The 17,168-nt window shown below is 38.5% G+C and overlaps 1 protein-coding gene across 3 annotated transcripts in view; it reads right to left on the bottom strand.

Moving 5' to 3' along the window:
* CDK8 (cyclin dependent kinase 8) overlaps positions 1-17,168 on the bottom strand; it is a 105,511-nt gene that overhangs the window by 46,569 nt on the left and 41,774 nt on the right. For all 3 annotated transcript variants that reach the window (XM_082859462.1, XM_082859463.1, XM_082859464.1), the window contains exon 2: positions 6,269-6,344. In XM_082859462.1, coding sequence (XP_082715588.1) covers positions 6,269-6,344 — 76 coding nt within the window. The remainder of the gene's footprint in view (positions 1-6,268; positions 6,345-17,168) is intronic.

The following is a 17,168-nucleotide window of genomic DNA, read 5'->3' as shown; positions in this document are numbered from 1 at the left end:
CCCCGGAACTTCAGAATGATTCTATTTGGAGATAAGGCCTTTAAAGAGGCAATTAAGTTAAAAACAGGTCAGTAGGATGAGCCCTAATCCAATCTGAATGGTGAGCTTACAAGAAAAGGAGATTAGACGCACAGAGAGATGACCACATGAAGAAGCCACAAGAGGGTGGCCACTTGCAAACCAAGGAGAGAGGCCTCACAAGAAACAACTCTGCAGGCACCCTGATCTTGGATCAACAGCCTCCAACAGTAAGAAAATAAGTTCCTGTTGTTTAAGCCACCCAGTCTGCAGTATTTTGTTCTGGCAGCCTTGGCAAACTAGTACAGTAAATAGCTATTACTACTGAGTAAGTACAACACGCTATGCTGGGAGATGGGTCTCTGCGGGATTGGAGATGGAGCTGAGAGTCTCAGTGGCGAAATGCCTCTAAGTAAATATTTACACTGAAGCACTTCCAAAAGACCAGGAAGCTGGGCTACATTTAGCAGAGCTAATGCCTGCCACATGCCAGGCCCTGCGGCAGATGCTGCACTAGGTGCCGGGATATAAAATGTGCTGAGACCTTCCGCTGAAGTCCTCTGGCAGCAGACAAGTTCAAGTGAGCAGGCAGTTCGCGTGCTGTGGCTGCAGCAGTGCTAACTGGCATTGACTGAGGAACTAACATGCACCCAGAGTTTACTGTGTCCCAGAAGTGACCTACGCTCCTCACACACTAAAACCCTATGAGATAACTATTATTCTCATTTTACAAAGAGGAAACTACAACACGGGGAAATTACATCACCTGCTTTGGGTCCTACAAGCCAGTTGAGTGGTAAAGCCAGAATGGGAGCTCAGGTAACCCGGAAAGGGTCTTAAGTGCTCCATGGAACCCCGTGAGGCGGGTGCTCAGACACTGGGGGTGGCGAGCACTTTTCATACCTGATGGGCTTCAGCACCCCACACAGAGCCCATGGGCTGCAGATGCCTCTTCTTGGCACTGTATAAGATGTTTTTGCCTTTTTGAAAATTTTATGTCCAAAAATGTTTAACGGAAAAAGGTTTAAATAAATTTATACAATGGTTTCATCACAGAAACCACCTAAGTTTTCCTAATTCTACTGGGAATAAAATCTTATAATTTCCTGAGTACTAAGATCACTGGTAAAAATACAAATGTTTTAAAACATCATTCGTCATAAACTTAATTCATTCTAATTAATGCCACACAATATCACCCTTAATCTGAACTCTAAAAGTACAAATAAAAAATAAATAGCATTTAAAACTATCTTGTCAATAAATACCACTTACATGGTGAGTGAGAAATAGGTAAGAAAACCTCTAATATTCTCAAAATAACATTGATTTCTAATATTAAAATTTTACAATATAGCAAAAATAATAAATTCTAAATGTATGCCCTAAGTATGAGAGTTGAGTTGAAATTACTATAAAAGCATCAGTAAAATTATTCCAAAATTATTTTTTTTTAAGCTGTGGAAACTTTTCTTCAATTGAATTCTTGCAAATTAATTAAAGAAAAATTTAAAAAACCTGAGGTGCCTAGGTTAAAGCAGATGTGAGCTTTAACAGCAGCTGAACTACAAGGCGGCCCCTTGGTACACCGAGAGCCCACTGAAGAGTTCTGAACACCACTAAGCTAAAGGGATCATGACTCACAGGAAGCTCTGGAAATACAGAGCAGGCCTCTTAGAATACAGTGAGGATGAAGACATGCAAAGCTCTTCACTTCAGTAGAAAGTCTCGGAGTTCTTTCCTTCTTCCCTCCCTTTTACAATTATTTACTAGACAAAAGACTATGTGTGAGAGCCAGCACACACTGGTGAAGAAATGCATTCCAGTCAGGCAGAGGTAGGACCACAAACAGAAAATAAGTTAACAAAAAATAAAAAGAAACTCCTTGTAATTATAATTTGTAATAAATGCTATGAAAGGAACAAACTGGGTGTAGATCGTAAGAGAATAATGGAGGTGACTGGTGGGGAAACCAGACTTCTCAGACAATGGACTTCCATAATAAATGTGAGGTCTGAGAAGACTTGTCAGACAGATGGGATCCTTTTTCCTTTTGAATTTTTATTATAGAAAAATTTTCAAAAGTAAATAGAATAGTAAAATAGAACCACCCCCATGTATCATCATCCACTCACAGCCTCTCTCATTTTATCGATATTCATATCCGCTCCTCCCACCCCACCCTGAATTATTTTGAAGTGAATCTCAGACATATGATTTCATCTATAAATATTTCAGTACATATTGCTAAAATATAGTCTCTTTTCTCTGACCGCAACAGAAAAAAATTAGTAGTTGACAACAATAAATTATCTGGAAAGCCTCACATATTTAAAAATTAAATAATATATTTCTAAATAATCCATGAATAAAAGAAAAAAAATACAAAGAAAATGGAAATTATTTTGTACTAAATGATAATAATAATACAATGTGACAAAATTTGTGGAATGCAAGTAAAACACTACTTGGAGGCAAATTTATAGTTTTAATTGCTTATATTAGAAAAGAACTGTTTTTAAAAATCAATGACCTAACGGTCCACCTTAAGAAGATAAAAAAGAGGGACTTCCCTGGTGGTCCAGCGGGTAAGAATCCACGCTCCCAATGCAGGGGGCCTGGGTTCGATCCCTGGCCAGGGAACTAGATCCCACATTCATGCCACAACTAAGAGTCCATGCCACATCTGAGAAGTATGCATGCCACAACTAAGAAGTCCGCATGCCGCAACTAAGAGTCTGCATGCCGCAGCTAAGCATGCCACAGCGAAGATCCCACGTGCCGCCACTAAGACCTGGTGCAGTCTAAATAAATAAATAAATGTTTTAAAAAAGAAGAAGATAAAAAAGAAATGCAGGCTAAAAGTAAGTAGAAGAAATAATAAAGATAAGAGCAAAAATCAATGGTATAGACAGAGAACACAAGTCCACAATGAAACAGGGACACCACTATAGGAGCCACATTTGTGAAAAGATAATAAGAATATTATTAGCAACTTTGTGCCAATAAATTCAGTAACAAACAAAATGAACAAATTACATAAAAAATAGGACTTATCATACACAAGACCAAATATTAAATGTGAAGAGCTCTATATCTATTAGGGAAATAATATTGGTCGGTGAATTCTGTCCAACATTCAAGGAAGAATAACTGCAGCCATACAGAAACTCTGTCAGAATGCAGAGGATGAAGAAAGGCTGCCTAACTTGTTCCGTGAGGACAGCACAACTTCGATACCAAAGACAAAAACATTACAAGCACGATAATCACAGGCTAACGTTCTTCAAAAGACCTAAAACTCCTCAGCAACACATTAGTAAATCAAATCAAGTGATATATAACCAAGCAGGGATTATTGCAAAACTGCAAAACTGGATAAACGTTAGAAAATTAATCAATGTAGTCTACCAATATAACAGAATAAGAGAAGAACTATATAGTCATTTCAGGACATGTAGAAAAAAAGCATTTGATAAAATTCATTACCATTTACAAAAAATAGAAGGGAACTTCCTAAGCCTGACTGATGGTATCTATAAAAAACTTATAGCTAGCATTTAACTTGATGGTGAAACACTGAAAACACTTTCCCCCAAGACTGGGAACAAGTAAGATGCCTGCTCTCACCACCATTCAACATCTTCTGGGAGGCTCTAGCCAATGCAAAAGAAAAAAATCAGAAGCACAAGAGAGAAAGAAGTAAGACTGTCCCTATTCAGAGATGACGCAATTACTGACGCAGAAAATCCCAAAGACAGCACCAAACTACCAGTGAATTTAGAAATATAATGTATGTATTTTTAAAAAATCAATTCTGAATACAGAAGCAAATACAGAAGCAAACAAGTGGAAAACAAAATTTTAAAAATAATCCCATGTATAATAATGTCAGAAAACATAAAATCCTTAGGAATGAATTTAACAAGTGTGTAAAGCCTCCACACTAAAAAACTATAAACATTGTTGGGAGAAATTTTTTAAAAACCTTAAAAAATGGAAAAGTATGTCTGTCTAAGCCATGAAAGAAACACATACTTTCATGGCTTAGAAGTTTCAATATTATTAAGATTCAATTCTCCCTGAATTGATGCAAACCATAATGTTAGCAGGCATTTTTTAGAAATAAAAATTACTAGCCAATTCAACAATGTACATGCTAATGCAAAGGACCTAAAATAGCCCAAACAATCCTGCAACAAAAAATAAAGCTGGTGGCATTATACCACTTCACTTCAAGTCTTGCTGTATGTAAAGTAGAGTTATCTGGTATTGGCTGAGGATAGACAAAGCGATCAATGGAACAGAATAGAGCCCAGAAATAGTCCAACACTTACAGTCATTTAATTGTTTACAAAGATGCCAAAGGAATTCAATGGGAAAGAATCTTTTCAAAAAATGATGCTACAATTGTACATTCACATGGGGTGAGGGGAGGAGATGCTCAAACATTACATCAGACTACAAACAGAAATGAAGTGAACAGATCATAGACTTAGAAGTAAAGCTAAAATTGTAAGGCTTTAGAAGAAAACAAAGGGAAACATCTTCACAATTAGTGAGTAGATAAAGATTTCTTCAGCCAGACACAGAAAACAATAGTCATAAAAGGAAAACACTAGTAAATGAGACTTCATCAAAATTAAAAATTTCTGCTCACCTTAGGTTGAAGAACCACAATCAAGTACGTTAAAAATAAGCTTTCATACTCCTTATTGTGCTTAACTGCATTTACAGTTATCAAAATAGATAAAAAGCTAAGAATGTCTGTTCCTGAAATGAATGGAGTTTTGTTTGATGTTAAAACTTTTTGCTGAAGAATAATAAAGACAGAGGAAAGCACATGAACAGCTTAGTGAGTTTTCACATGCGAAACCCACATGACCAGACCCAAAGCAAAACCAAGAAACAGAATAGCACCCTGAAAGCTCCCCCTTGTCTCCGCTCTGGTTCCTCCCTGCCCCTCTAAAGGTCATCCCTATCACGATGCCCAACATCACTGACCATAGTTCAACAGATTTTAATTCTTTAAAAGCGACTGCAGAACTGACAGTTAATGTACAGATATCTTGCCTCAAGATACAAGAGTATAAGAATTTTATCAATGAAATGAAATATAATTTCCAATACAGCATACCTTTCGTGAAGAATGCCCTCCATCTCATTCCTATTCTTCCCTCATCGAGGTAATTCTTACGTGTCCTCCAAAATCTGAAACCTTCCTTGATTCTCTAGTTTAGATACATATACCCTTTTCCCATTCTCTATTCCCTGCTACCACAGTGCTCGGCACACCATTCCTATTATTAGAAGAATTATAAGCCTTTCCTCATCAGTGTGCAAACGCTTAAGGCCAGGGATCCTGACTTGCTCTACGTGTTCTATGTTTACTTCTTCTTGGTCTAGTTCCTGTCAACATGATACACAATAAATGACTCTTAGTTGAAAACCCAGTGGTATAGAATCTGTTAAAAGAGTAATATTATTTAAATTAATACCTCCAGGTCGCAACAGCCTATATCTGTGTAGACAGAGGGCTGAAAGCAATAAAAGTAAAGATTATTACAATATATATTCTAGAATATTCTGATTAAAGACAGAAAAGACAAGTTTGGACCCATAGTTTCACAATAGTAAAAGCTGAAGTAAAGTCTCAGAGAATACTCACTTTAAATGTAAGAATAATTATTTAATAATGCATTAACATGAAGAATATTTTCCTTCAGAATCAAATTGAGATTCTAATTACCATATGGCAATGGTATGCCTCCAAAAAGGGGGGGTATATAATTTTACTTATTCAAATGAACAGACAGATACAATGAAAATCAAATAATCTCATTTTAAGTTCATAAGTAATGACATTAATCTCATCTTATTAAAATAGAAATATTAATTTTATATGAATTAACATATAACATAATAAACAATTTTATTGCACTCAATGAAATAATAATAACTGGATCCTTAACTATTTAGTGACATTTTTTGGAAAAATATATAGTTACATAAACAACTGAGATTTACTTAACCCCAAATACGTGAATTTACATAGAAATTTTTACTAGAACTACATGCCACCTTTACTTCTCTTTAAAAAACAAATATATTTTGCTATAGATAGTAGATATGAAAAATATTTCTCAACTTTCAATTAATGTGTGTATGTGACAAATACAATTCAGAGACCTATATAGGTGACACCCATAAATCAGCTGACAGTAATGATGATAAAAAGAGCTTCACTTACTGCTATTTCTCTACATGCCGACATAGAGATCCCGGTTCCTTCTATTTGTTTTAAAGCATAGTCTTTATCATCTTTCCTGTAAAAACAAAGTTATTTTAATATACAGATAAATCTAAATGTATGTGCATTTTTAATAAAATAAAAAATAAATATAAATCACATACACTTCGACACCTTTCACATATAATCACATAATTTCATATGGGAGAAACTTCAGGTAATCTATTCCAATCCCATTACTTGATGAGGGAAGTTAGATTCCAAGGAATAAAAAGACTTGTCCAAGGCTCTATGGTTATTTGCAGAAGAGAAAGATTCAGAAATGAAGCTCCTGACTTCCAATAATAGGTTCTTTCTGCTCTAATATGTATACACTTCCTGTGTGTGTGTGTGTGTGTGTGTGTGTGTGTGTGTGGTGTGTGTGTGCGCGTGTGTGCGTGCATATATAAAACATGGTCTCTTAAAGCCCATTTGGATATTGGGGTGTCAAAAAAATTAAGAAATGAATGCATCATTCATAAAGTACAAAATGGTTATGATTTAAAACATGTTATATAGTTCATATCCCCAAATACCTTCAAAGGGATTCACTCGACATATGTTTACTGAGCACTTACTGTGTCTCCAGAACTGTGCTAAGTCCTGGGGATACAAGGGAATTCCTTCCTTTATGGAGCTTTCTGTGGCTACTGGCGGTGAGAGATAACTAACCCACCACAAGACAATATGATAATGCTGTGACAGAGCAAGTACGAACCGCAGAGCTACCCAAAAGTCACTCTTTTGCCTGGAGACCCAGGCAAAGCCTTCTCAGAGGAAATCCCATCTCACTGAGGCCCAAATGGCAGTCCTCAGACTTTCTGGACTCAGGACCCTTTTACTCTCTTAGATGTCTCTGAGGACCCTGAAGAGGTTCTGTTTGTTCTATCAATATTAACCCTCTTAGAATTAAAAATGGGAACTCTTAAAAAACACAACCTACGAAAGCACATATCCATTATCCACCAGAGCAATGGCATCATCACGTATCACGTCACCTTTGAGAAAAACCCACTGTACACTCGCGAGAATCAGCGTGAAGAAAGGCATATAACATAGCACTGTTATGAAAACAGTGTTGACCTTGCCGACCCTCTGAAAGGATTTTGAGGACACCTAGAGCTTCTCAGATCGCACTTTGAAAACTGTGCTCTGTGTGTGTGTGTGTGTGTGTGTGTGTGTGTGTGTGTTAAGAGGGGAACAAAGTGTGAGGGCACGTGAGGTGAGGGAAAAGCACTTGAAGAACATACATTAAACAATACATTAAACGGGAGATGAGGATGGGGATACAGTTAGGAACCAGATCATAAAAGTCTTTTTATACTCCAAGAACAAGAGGAGACGCTCCGTTAACAATTTTTAAACAGGAGAATATCAATCCTCCTCTGCTTTGGCGGCCTTTTAAATGTTGGGGGGCAGTAAATAAAGACAGGAAACCGAGACACCAGCTAAGTCCACAGTGTCCAAACTATGCTGGCTGCTGCCAAGGGGACAGACTGGAGTGACGGAAGGCAGACCAGCAGCACAAAGGACAGAACCCTGGGGATGAGGAAGGAGATGGGGTCAGACATAATGACTCCTGCCCCAGGGAACAGGCCAACACAACATCATCCCCCGGAACAGGAAACACAGCAGGAGGAAAAGGTCCGAGGGACCAGGAAGATGATGGCTCCACTGTGTGCAGGCTGAGTCTGGTACCTGTGAGACACCTACGTGGGGATGGCAAGCTGAATGAGCACGTCTAAAGCTCAAGAGAAAGCTGAAGATGTCAGCATATACACACTGTCAACCAAGCCAGGAGAGTACATGAGGCGAGACCAAAGAGCAGGACTGGTAAGAAAAGGATTTTCCAAAAAGGGCAGAACAGTAAACAGTATCCAAAGCCGCCGAGAAGTCTAGTGAGGTGAGGAGCGAGCAGTGTCCACTGAATTTAGCAACGATCAAGTCACCAGGGGACACTGGACTAGGCAAAAATAGTCGCAGTGACGTCTGGCAGATACTGCAGAAGGCTGGGGAATGAAGGGGGCATAAGTTAACTGAGACAATAAAAGTAGGTAATTCTTTGAAGGTGATAAAATAAGGCAGCAGCTGGAGGAATACACAAGGTTAAAGAATTTTTTTTAAGATGTAAGAGGCTTGATTATGTTAAGTACTGAAAGGAAGAACCCAGAGAAAAGGAGATGAGAGGGAAAAACGAGAAGAGCAAAGACTGAAATGCTGGGGAGAGATTAGATTCAGAGCGAGAAGGAGAAATGTGTCTTCCATTGTTAACAGGAAGACAAAGGAGGGAGGAAAGGATAGATACAGGTGCAAAGAAGTTGGTTCAGAGGCAAAAAGTCAGGGGAGTTCTCATTTTGATGGCTTTCATTATTTTTCTGATGTTGGAAATGAGGACAAATACTAAAAGTAAGGGGGCTTCCCTGGTGGCGCAGTGGTTAAGAGTCCGCCTGCTGATGCAGGGGATACGGGTTCGTGCCCCGGTCCAGGAGGATCCCACATGCCGCGGAGCGGCTGGGCCCGTGAGCCACGGCCGCTGAGCCTGCGTGTCCGGAGCCTGTGCTCCGCAACGGGAGAGACCACAACAGTGAGAGGCCCGCGTACTGCAAAAAAAAAAAAAAAAAAACTAAAAGTAAGGGCAGAGTGATAGAGCCGGAGTTAAGGTTTGACTGAACAGATGAGTAACTCCTTATAAAATCAGTAAGTTTAATACTTTATCATTTTAAGTTATCCATAAAGTTTATGTAACTTTATCTTTCCTTTTATAACATATTTACACCACATCCTTAGTTGTAAAAACAAATCACAATTACATTATTTTTCTGAAAAAAGATTTGTTTTACGACAACCAGATTTACAAGTACTTTCCTGTAAAGCACCATGGGCACACATTATGTTAAAAATACACTAAGAATATCTGTACTTAATGTTCACCAAGTCTGAATGATTTCTGAAAGAATTAAAGGAGACATTAAAGAGGGTGACACAAAAATAAAATGAAATTGGGATCAGAATAAATCTGTTAGAGATTAGACAGTTCATGTGCATGGTACTGATTTAACCAGATGGCCAACCCAGGAGTGTAACAGGTCCTGTTATAGCTACTGTTGAGGATAACTTCCTAGACTTGAGCCTTCTAAGGGGAGAGAGAGAGAGTGGTGGGGAAGGAAATAAATTAAACCGGAGACTAACTCACCTCCTTGACAACACCCCCTGGACTTTCTCTTTATTAAAGACAGCCATGTGAAAATGTCTTCAAAATGAGCTAAAAAATTCTAATCTGCAATCAGTTCTCTCCCCCATCCCACGTAGTTAATGTTTTATATTTTATAAAAGTAAGTTATCAGAAAGAAAGGTAAAATGGGAGAACAAAACAACTTTGAAGAGATGTGATTATCAAAGATGCAACTGCCTCTTAAAAGTCACCTAATAATAGTTACCATCGTAACACGATAGTGCTCTGTGGCTTGCAGGGCACACTCACCTATGTAGCCACGCACACAACACTTTTTTGTAAAAAGGCACCCTGGAGAGGAAAAAGATTCGTTCCCTACGTTCAGTCATGATCCAGTCGAAGTAGTCAGATTGTATCAGTGATAACTGCAGTACAGTGCTCTATATAATAGTACCATAAACAGAGGGAATGATCAACTAACTATACCTTGAAGGGTTGAAGGAAGATGAAAGAAAGCTTCAGAAAGAGTCTACTTAAGCAGAGATTCTTAAGACTTAAGAAGTTTGTCAGGAAAGGAAGGAGGGGCTGGGAAAAGAAATCAGTAGTATATGAGGCATCCCAGGGAGTGGGAAAAGCATGTATAAAAATACAGAAGCACAGACAGGATCTGGCATGCTCAGAGAATAGCAAAGACCGGCAGCAGCTTAAAATCATGGAAACACGTGGACAGCCCTGAGGTTTGCCTACCTTAGAAACAGACAGAGGTAGGGTGGGAGGGGGACTTTCATGCCAGCTCTCTCCAAAGGGTGCAGAATATGTATACTTCACTTCAAGGAGTGTACAAAACAAATGAGTATGACAAGAAAACATCACATTTAAAAATAAATAAACAAAGTTGAGAGAAAGTGTGTCATGTGAGAAGACCAAAAAGAAGAGAGCGCAGCCATGATGAACACTTGCCTTTAACAGATGGGAGGGGAAGTCAAAAATATAAAATGGCTATAAAGGAGTGGTTAAAAAAAAATGAGTAGTGTTTTGGTAAAATAGAGTACTGAACACATATCAAATTTCACTCCCCTCCTGACACCCTACTAAAACTATGGCAAAGAAAAAATTTTAAAGACATAAACCCATAAGGATGAAAAATGAGAGAGAAGATAGCATAAAAATTTGGAAACTAGAATGTAAGTGGACAAACAGTAGAACAGTAGCTGATGACAAGGATCCAAGAAAACCAAATAAGAAGCTGATAGCAAAGAAAGCTGAGAACCAATTAGATGTGCAGAGCCAAATCCTCCAAAGCAGAGACTTGAGAGGACAAGATCCATCTGGAAGCAGAGCTGGCTGGGTAGAAGATAAACTGAAGAGAGAGCCTGGAAAACAGAGCAATAAAACAAAGTTAGAGAAATGTGAAATGAAAATAGGGGAACTAGAGAGCCAGTCCATGAGATCCAACACACAAATAATGAGGAGTTTCAGAAAAAAAGAACAGAGAAAAGAGAGGAAGAAAACTTACAAAGCAATTCAAGGAAACTCCCCAAACTGAAGGACAGGATTTGTAAACCTGGAAGGGTTCAGTGAGTTCCTATCACAAATGAATTAAAACAGATGCACATCAAGACAATATTTAGGCATTTCAGAAAAGTGGAGACAAGCTTCCAGTGAAGATGGGTAACGGCCACTTAAAAAGGGTCAATATTATTCAGCCACGAGAAAGAAGGAAATCCTGCCATTTGTGGTAACATGGATCATGGGTAGACCTTGAAGGCATTATGCTAGGTGAGACAAGTCAGACAGACAAGGACAAATACTGCATGCATATCACTTATATGTGCAGTCTCTCGTAAATACAGAAAGTAGAATAGTGGTTACCAGGGGCTGGGGGCTGGGGGACTGAGGAGATGTTGTTTAAGGGTAAAACTTGCAATAAGAAGATAAAAAATCCTGGAGCTCTAATCCCGGAGATCTACTGCACAGCACAGTGATTATATACAACAATACCGTATTACAAACTTCAAAGTTGCTAAGAGACTATATCTTAATTATTTCCATCACAGAAAAGAAATGATAATTATGTGACATAATAATTCTGGTTAACAAAATAATTTTCCAGAACTGTTCAACCTTATCACTGATGTAAACAACTATCTTCCCTTGCCAGACACTTAATCAGCTCTACATGCGCTCGGATTAGGTGTTTGGCTATTTTTGAAGCATCATTAGGGAAAGACTGTACTTGAACCCCCATGGAAATGACCTTGCCATATTCTGCAGTAAAACTCCTTGGATCCATAGCTCTCAATTACAACAACACAACACTTCCTCAAGTTACTGGAAGACTGTCCAGCCAGAGACCCCAAATTGAGGATTGCTAAGAATCGTCCAGAAGATGGTCTTAGAATGAGAAAGCTTATACCCAAGACCTTTGGATCAAGCAGCATGAGAGAGAGAGCTTCCACCCCCAGGGCTTACGGAACAAAATCTAAATGGCCAGAACCAAAGACAGTCAGGCTTTAATCTGCATGCTTTCCCCACCTTCCCGCACCGCCAGCTCTTCCCTTCCTCTCTGCTGCTTTAAATTTCTGAATTTTTAACAGATACTTGTTATCTCTAACAATGATACCTATAATATTGCTCTTTGCATCCCCAGTCACTCCTTGTATGAGTCTCATACCTGGCTGCAATTTGCTCAGGATTTCACTAAAATATGCAAACAAGCCAACTGTTGAGATTGTAGCCACTTTCTTTTGGGTGCAACTCAGCTCACTCTAGTTCTTGGGCAATTACACTCAACTACTAAGCAACTCTTCCTTTTGTTTTGTTTTGTTTTTTATTTCTTTTTGGCTGCGATGGGTCTTTGTCGCTGCTCGCAGGCTTTCTCTAGTTGTGGCGAGCAGGGGCTACTCTTCGGCACGCGGGCTCTAGGTGCATGGGCTTCAGTAGTTGTGACGCGCAGGCTTTGGTAGTGTGGCTTGAAGGCTCTAGAGCGCAGGCTCAGTAGTTGTGGTGCACGGGCTTAGCTGTTCCGCAGCATGTGGGATCTTCCCAGACCAGGGCTTGAACCCACGTCCCCTGCATTGGCAGGCAGATTCTTAACCACTGCACCACCAGGGAAGTCCATAAAATGGTAAACTAAAATAGTAAATAAGACAGACAGCCCCTCTGATGTCAAACCTAGGAAAGTTTCTGTCTACACCAAAACCACACTTGGGACCTTGGCTCTTGGCTTAGAAGTAGACTACAAACTGTCCATAATCTCTCAGCATTTGTCAGTGTTCTAGAGTTCAAATGTGATCTCCAGAGTCTTATATGTGCACAGCCATTTTTGCTTTGCATGATTCAATAACTGACCCCACAACAACAAAAAGTAGTCACAAAGAACTGACTGCAGTCCAACAGTAGATGAGACTCTCTGAAGTCTCCTGATCAACAGAATTCCAGCACAGAGAAGATCTGGATTTCACAGAACAATATCCTCAATGGCTGAATCTGGCCAAAAAGAGGGACTAAGAAAGTGAAAATAAACCCCACTGAAAATCAGATTGTGATATCCCTAACAGATTAGCAGCAAGGCCTCTGTAGAAAAGGCAAACAGGAAATAAAGTTTTGCCCAAGGCCACACCAGAATGGCAAAATGACTAAAATGGCCCTTTTTTGAGTGATTACTGCTCTCTTACCAATGAGTCCCCAGCTCTGCTTCATTCCGCCTACCTCTGAACAGAATACTCAGATACCCAATTACCAAACTGACCCCACCTCACAACAGTATCCAATGCAGAGCTGGTCTACTTCCCAGTCTCTCCTTAGACTCATTCAGCCCAAACCTACCGACGAAGCCCCACTTGCTCTGGTTCCCAGGTTGTGCACTTGCCCTTGCTGCAGCAGGCAAGTAAACTTTCCTACAGGTGCATTCCGGTGGCCTGTAACATTCATGATGCCCAATTACCTTACATGAAGTCACAATGCATTAAAGCAAATTGAAACACCAGTCCCTTTAATTTACATCGGGTCAGCTCTCAGAGAACACATTCTAACTAGCCATGCTATACTTTGCTTAAAATTCCTTGTCGTAGTTAACATGTTTTGCTCTTTTGATCATTCTGACAAATGAAATCCACAAGTTAACTTGCTGGTTAATGACATAAGCTTATTTAAAAGATTATTAGACCTACTAATTCTTGACTTGGGGGCATTCCTGTGCTCGGCACAGCTATAGTACCTGAGATACACCAGTGAGCAAGATAGACCCAACAGGAGGTACTTTCAAGTCTCTTGGCAACTCCAGAGGCCAAACTCCAAGAAGTTACAAAGCTTCTTGTAAACCTAGCTATGAATCTCTCTCCTCTGCATTATCTTGTGGGATTTAAGCTCAATTTGTTAGCTCTCATACTTCAAACACATCTTTACCTTGTTTGGAAAAAAAGCTATGCAGAGCTTAAAAAGTATTTCTAACCTTGGAAACTGGAAAGAAACTCCTGGTCCTTTCTGTCTGTTTAGTTACAAGATTACAGTAACATGATCAGATATCACTAAATGTAGGGGGTTTCCATCAAAGACAACTACCAACCTATCTTTCTTAGATCACCTTCCCAGTGTCATTTTTCTGAACATAACTCTACAAAGAGTAAAGTTATATAATCAGGCATCCTGACTTCAAGAACTATATTTTGACACTGGTCATATAATCATTCTTTTTCTCCTTAATATTCGTGCTAGAAGAAATGAGCAACAATGAAAACAGAAATTAATGTGTAATATTTTCCTCCCTAATAACTGGTCTTCCCTGCTATTTCGCATATCTGCCTAATTTATTTCTACTTGGCCCCAAACATTTTCTTCTTAAAAGTAGCATTACATCGGGCATGTGAATACACCTGAACATTTCTTAAATATTAACGTGTTGTACTCCAAGTATTATTGTGAATAAGTACTCAAGATTGATGTGCTATTAAGGTACCCTATAAATGTTTTTCCCTTAATCTACCTTTTAAATTCATAAGAATGGGAGCCTATTATAATGGAAGAAGAGAATGGGACAGAGATGAGAGGATGAAAAATAAAGAAAAACGTAGGGCCTTGTACAGACTGACAATGCCAGGATGCCATGTATCGAGCAGTATTTTCAACTCAATTCCATGTACAAAAAACAGCAAAAACAATCAGTTAAATGGAACTATCACTACTCAAGTACAAAAATAAAACTTCCTAAAATTACGGGGAAAAAATTATGGTGGGAGGAGAGTTAAATTTGGCAAATGCCAAAGATATGTAAAATTTATGAAAATTTCAACAGAATTACATAGATATTTGACAATGTTAAACACAATAAAATTAAGATCTGATTAGATTAGACTTAAAAATCACACAACATCAGCACACACTAGTAGGATCAAGATTTGAGGCAAGCACATAGCACAGGGAGATCAGCTAGGTGGTTTGTGACCACCTAGAAGGGTGGAATAGGGAGGGTGGGAGGGAGACGCAAGAGGGAGGAGATATGGGAATATATGTATATGTATAGCTGATTCACTTTGTTATAAAGCAGAAACTAACACACCATTGTAAAGCAATTATACTCCAATAAAGGTGTTAAAAAAAGAAAAAAAAGTTGAATCACTATGTTATACGCCTGAAACTAACATAATATTGTATATCAACTATATTTCAATTTTTTATAAAGTGTATTAAATCCATGCAGTTATACTTTATATTTGTTGAATACCATAATGAATAAGAACTGTCAACCTCAATCAGAATTAATCTCAAAATCTAAAAAAAAAAAGATTGGAGGCAAGAATGTTAATTAGGAAGCTATTGTCAATAATCCAAAAGTCAAATAACAAGTACCCGAACTATAAATTTTGCTATTTTCAATACATAAGTGAACAGCAGTGGAATTAAAGAGTGATAAACTCAAGCCGGCTGCCTAAGAGCAATCCCAGATACAGGTGCTGGGCTTCACAGGAAAGAAGAAACCTGTCTCTTTCTCCCGTTTCCTTCCAGCCCTGCCCCACCTCAATCACACATAAGGTAAAATTGGCCAGGGACTCACTGTAATTAGCTAAGGATGTAACATCTCACCAGAAACGAGATGGCTGCACAGAATAAGAAAAGATGCAGTATATCTCCAAGTGGGCAGGGCTGGGGGGGCACTAGCTGCCGGCCGGGGTCGGGTCAGATTGGAGAAGCTTAAGTCTTGCAGCAATATCAATAGTAATCTTTTGTATTTGGCACTTTCATACCATTCTGCAAAAAATCACTCTACTAGTAGATTTATAAGCCCTGTGTTCTCCTAATTCTGGGAGCAAGGTCACCTGCGGGGAGGAAGCAGAGACATTTCCCAGGAGTGGGAAGCATACCTCTGCTCCCAACTTCCCCAAATACCAGAAAGCCTATTTCTCCACAAGTGTATATTCAACAAATGTGACTTCCAGACAGGGAGACAAAGAGTGGGACTCCCAGGAGATGATGACAATGCGTAACAAGCACTTTCCACATACCAAGTACTACACTAAGCACTTAAGATAAACGCATGTTAAAGTCCATGCCTCACATGATCTGGAACAATTTACATAAAATGTGTTTTGCATGTATGTAGTTATGTATAGAGAGGATGCATACATGCTTTCTGTATAAATATTTATGCACGTACATAAATATATTTAAAATACATGTGTAAATGTGTGTACATGTATACATATATAGTGTATACATATATACATGTATACTTACCCATATATACAGAGAGATATATACAGATATACATCCCAATATACATGTGTGTATATGTATACACAGAGGAAGAGGAAGAAGAAAATAATTTTTTAGTATAGTTAAGTTACTAACTGGCCATAGTACTATTTTAACTCAAATAGACATGAGAATAATTATACAGGTGTTTCATGAAGAAAAAATGTACCATGGTTATTATACAGTTTACATAGCTATGACAGATTATCCCTTATACAGCAAGAGTTGTGTTTAATAATGACTCACAACAACTTACAATCATTATCCTATCTTACATACAAGGACAGAGAATCCAAAGTCACAAGGCTAGACAGCAGCAAACCTGGACCTCAAACACAGGCAGTCATTCCAGAAAATATCTCCCCACAAGGCTATATCAGTTTGTTCTGAAAGTGTGGCTACCAACTCGTTTACAAATTGCGTCCAGTTAAAATACTCTCAGGCAGCTTCACCACAGTGCAAATGGGTCACGTGTGAATGAACACACCTCCTCTATCTACATGAGCTAACACACTATTTTGCTTGTCATTAAAACACACACACATACACACACACACTCTCAAACTCTGCTCCTGTCAGTGTCTAACTGACAACTTATCTGGCAATGAGCAGATATAAGCTATCAAAAACTTTTCATTTAAAGCTGTTGTCATATATTCTATGAACAACAAAAAAATAGGTCTGATACCTTAAAACAAAAGACCACCTGAATGTTCAAGTTTTATTTGTAGCATTCACATATCTATAATCTTTCAATTGTATAAAACTGAAAGAGAGCAAAGAGGTGAAAAAATTTTAATTGTGTATAAAACCTATGATTTAACAAATTAACATTCTGAGTGGTTTGAAGCCAAGAGAAAAGGCACAATAAGACTACAGGAAAGGAGGGAAGTACCCATAATTATCAGAACTAGACTAATCCCAAAATGTAAAGGTAAT

Source organism: Leucopleurus acutus (assembly GCF_964270905.1).
Source record: "Leucopleurus acutus genome assembly, chromosome: 18".
Lineage (NCBI taxonomy): Eukaryota > Metazoa > Chordata > Mammalia > Artiodactyla > Delphinidae > Leucopleurus > Leucopleurus acutus.
The sequence above is the reverse complement of the archived record's forward strand: the minus strand, read 5'-3'. Positions and strand labels throughout refer to the sequence as shown.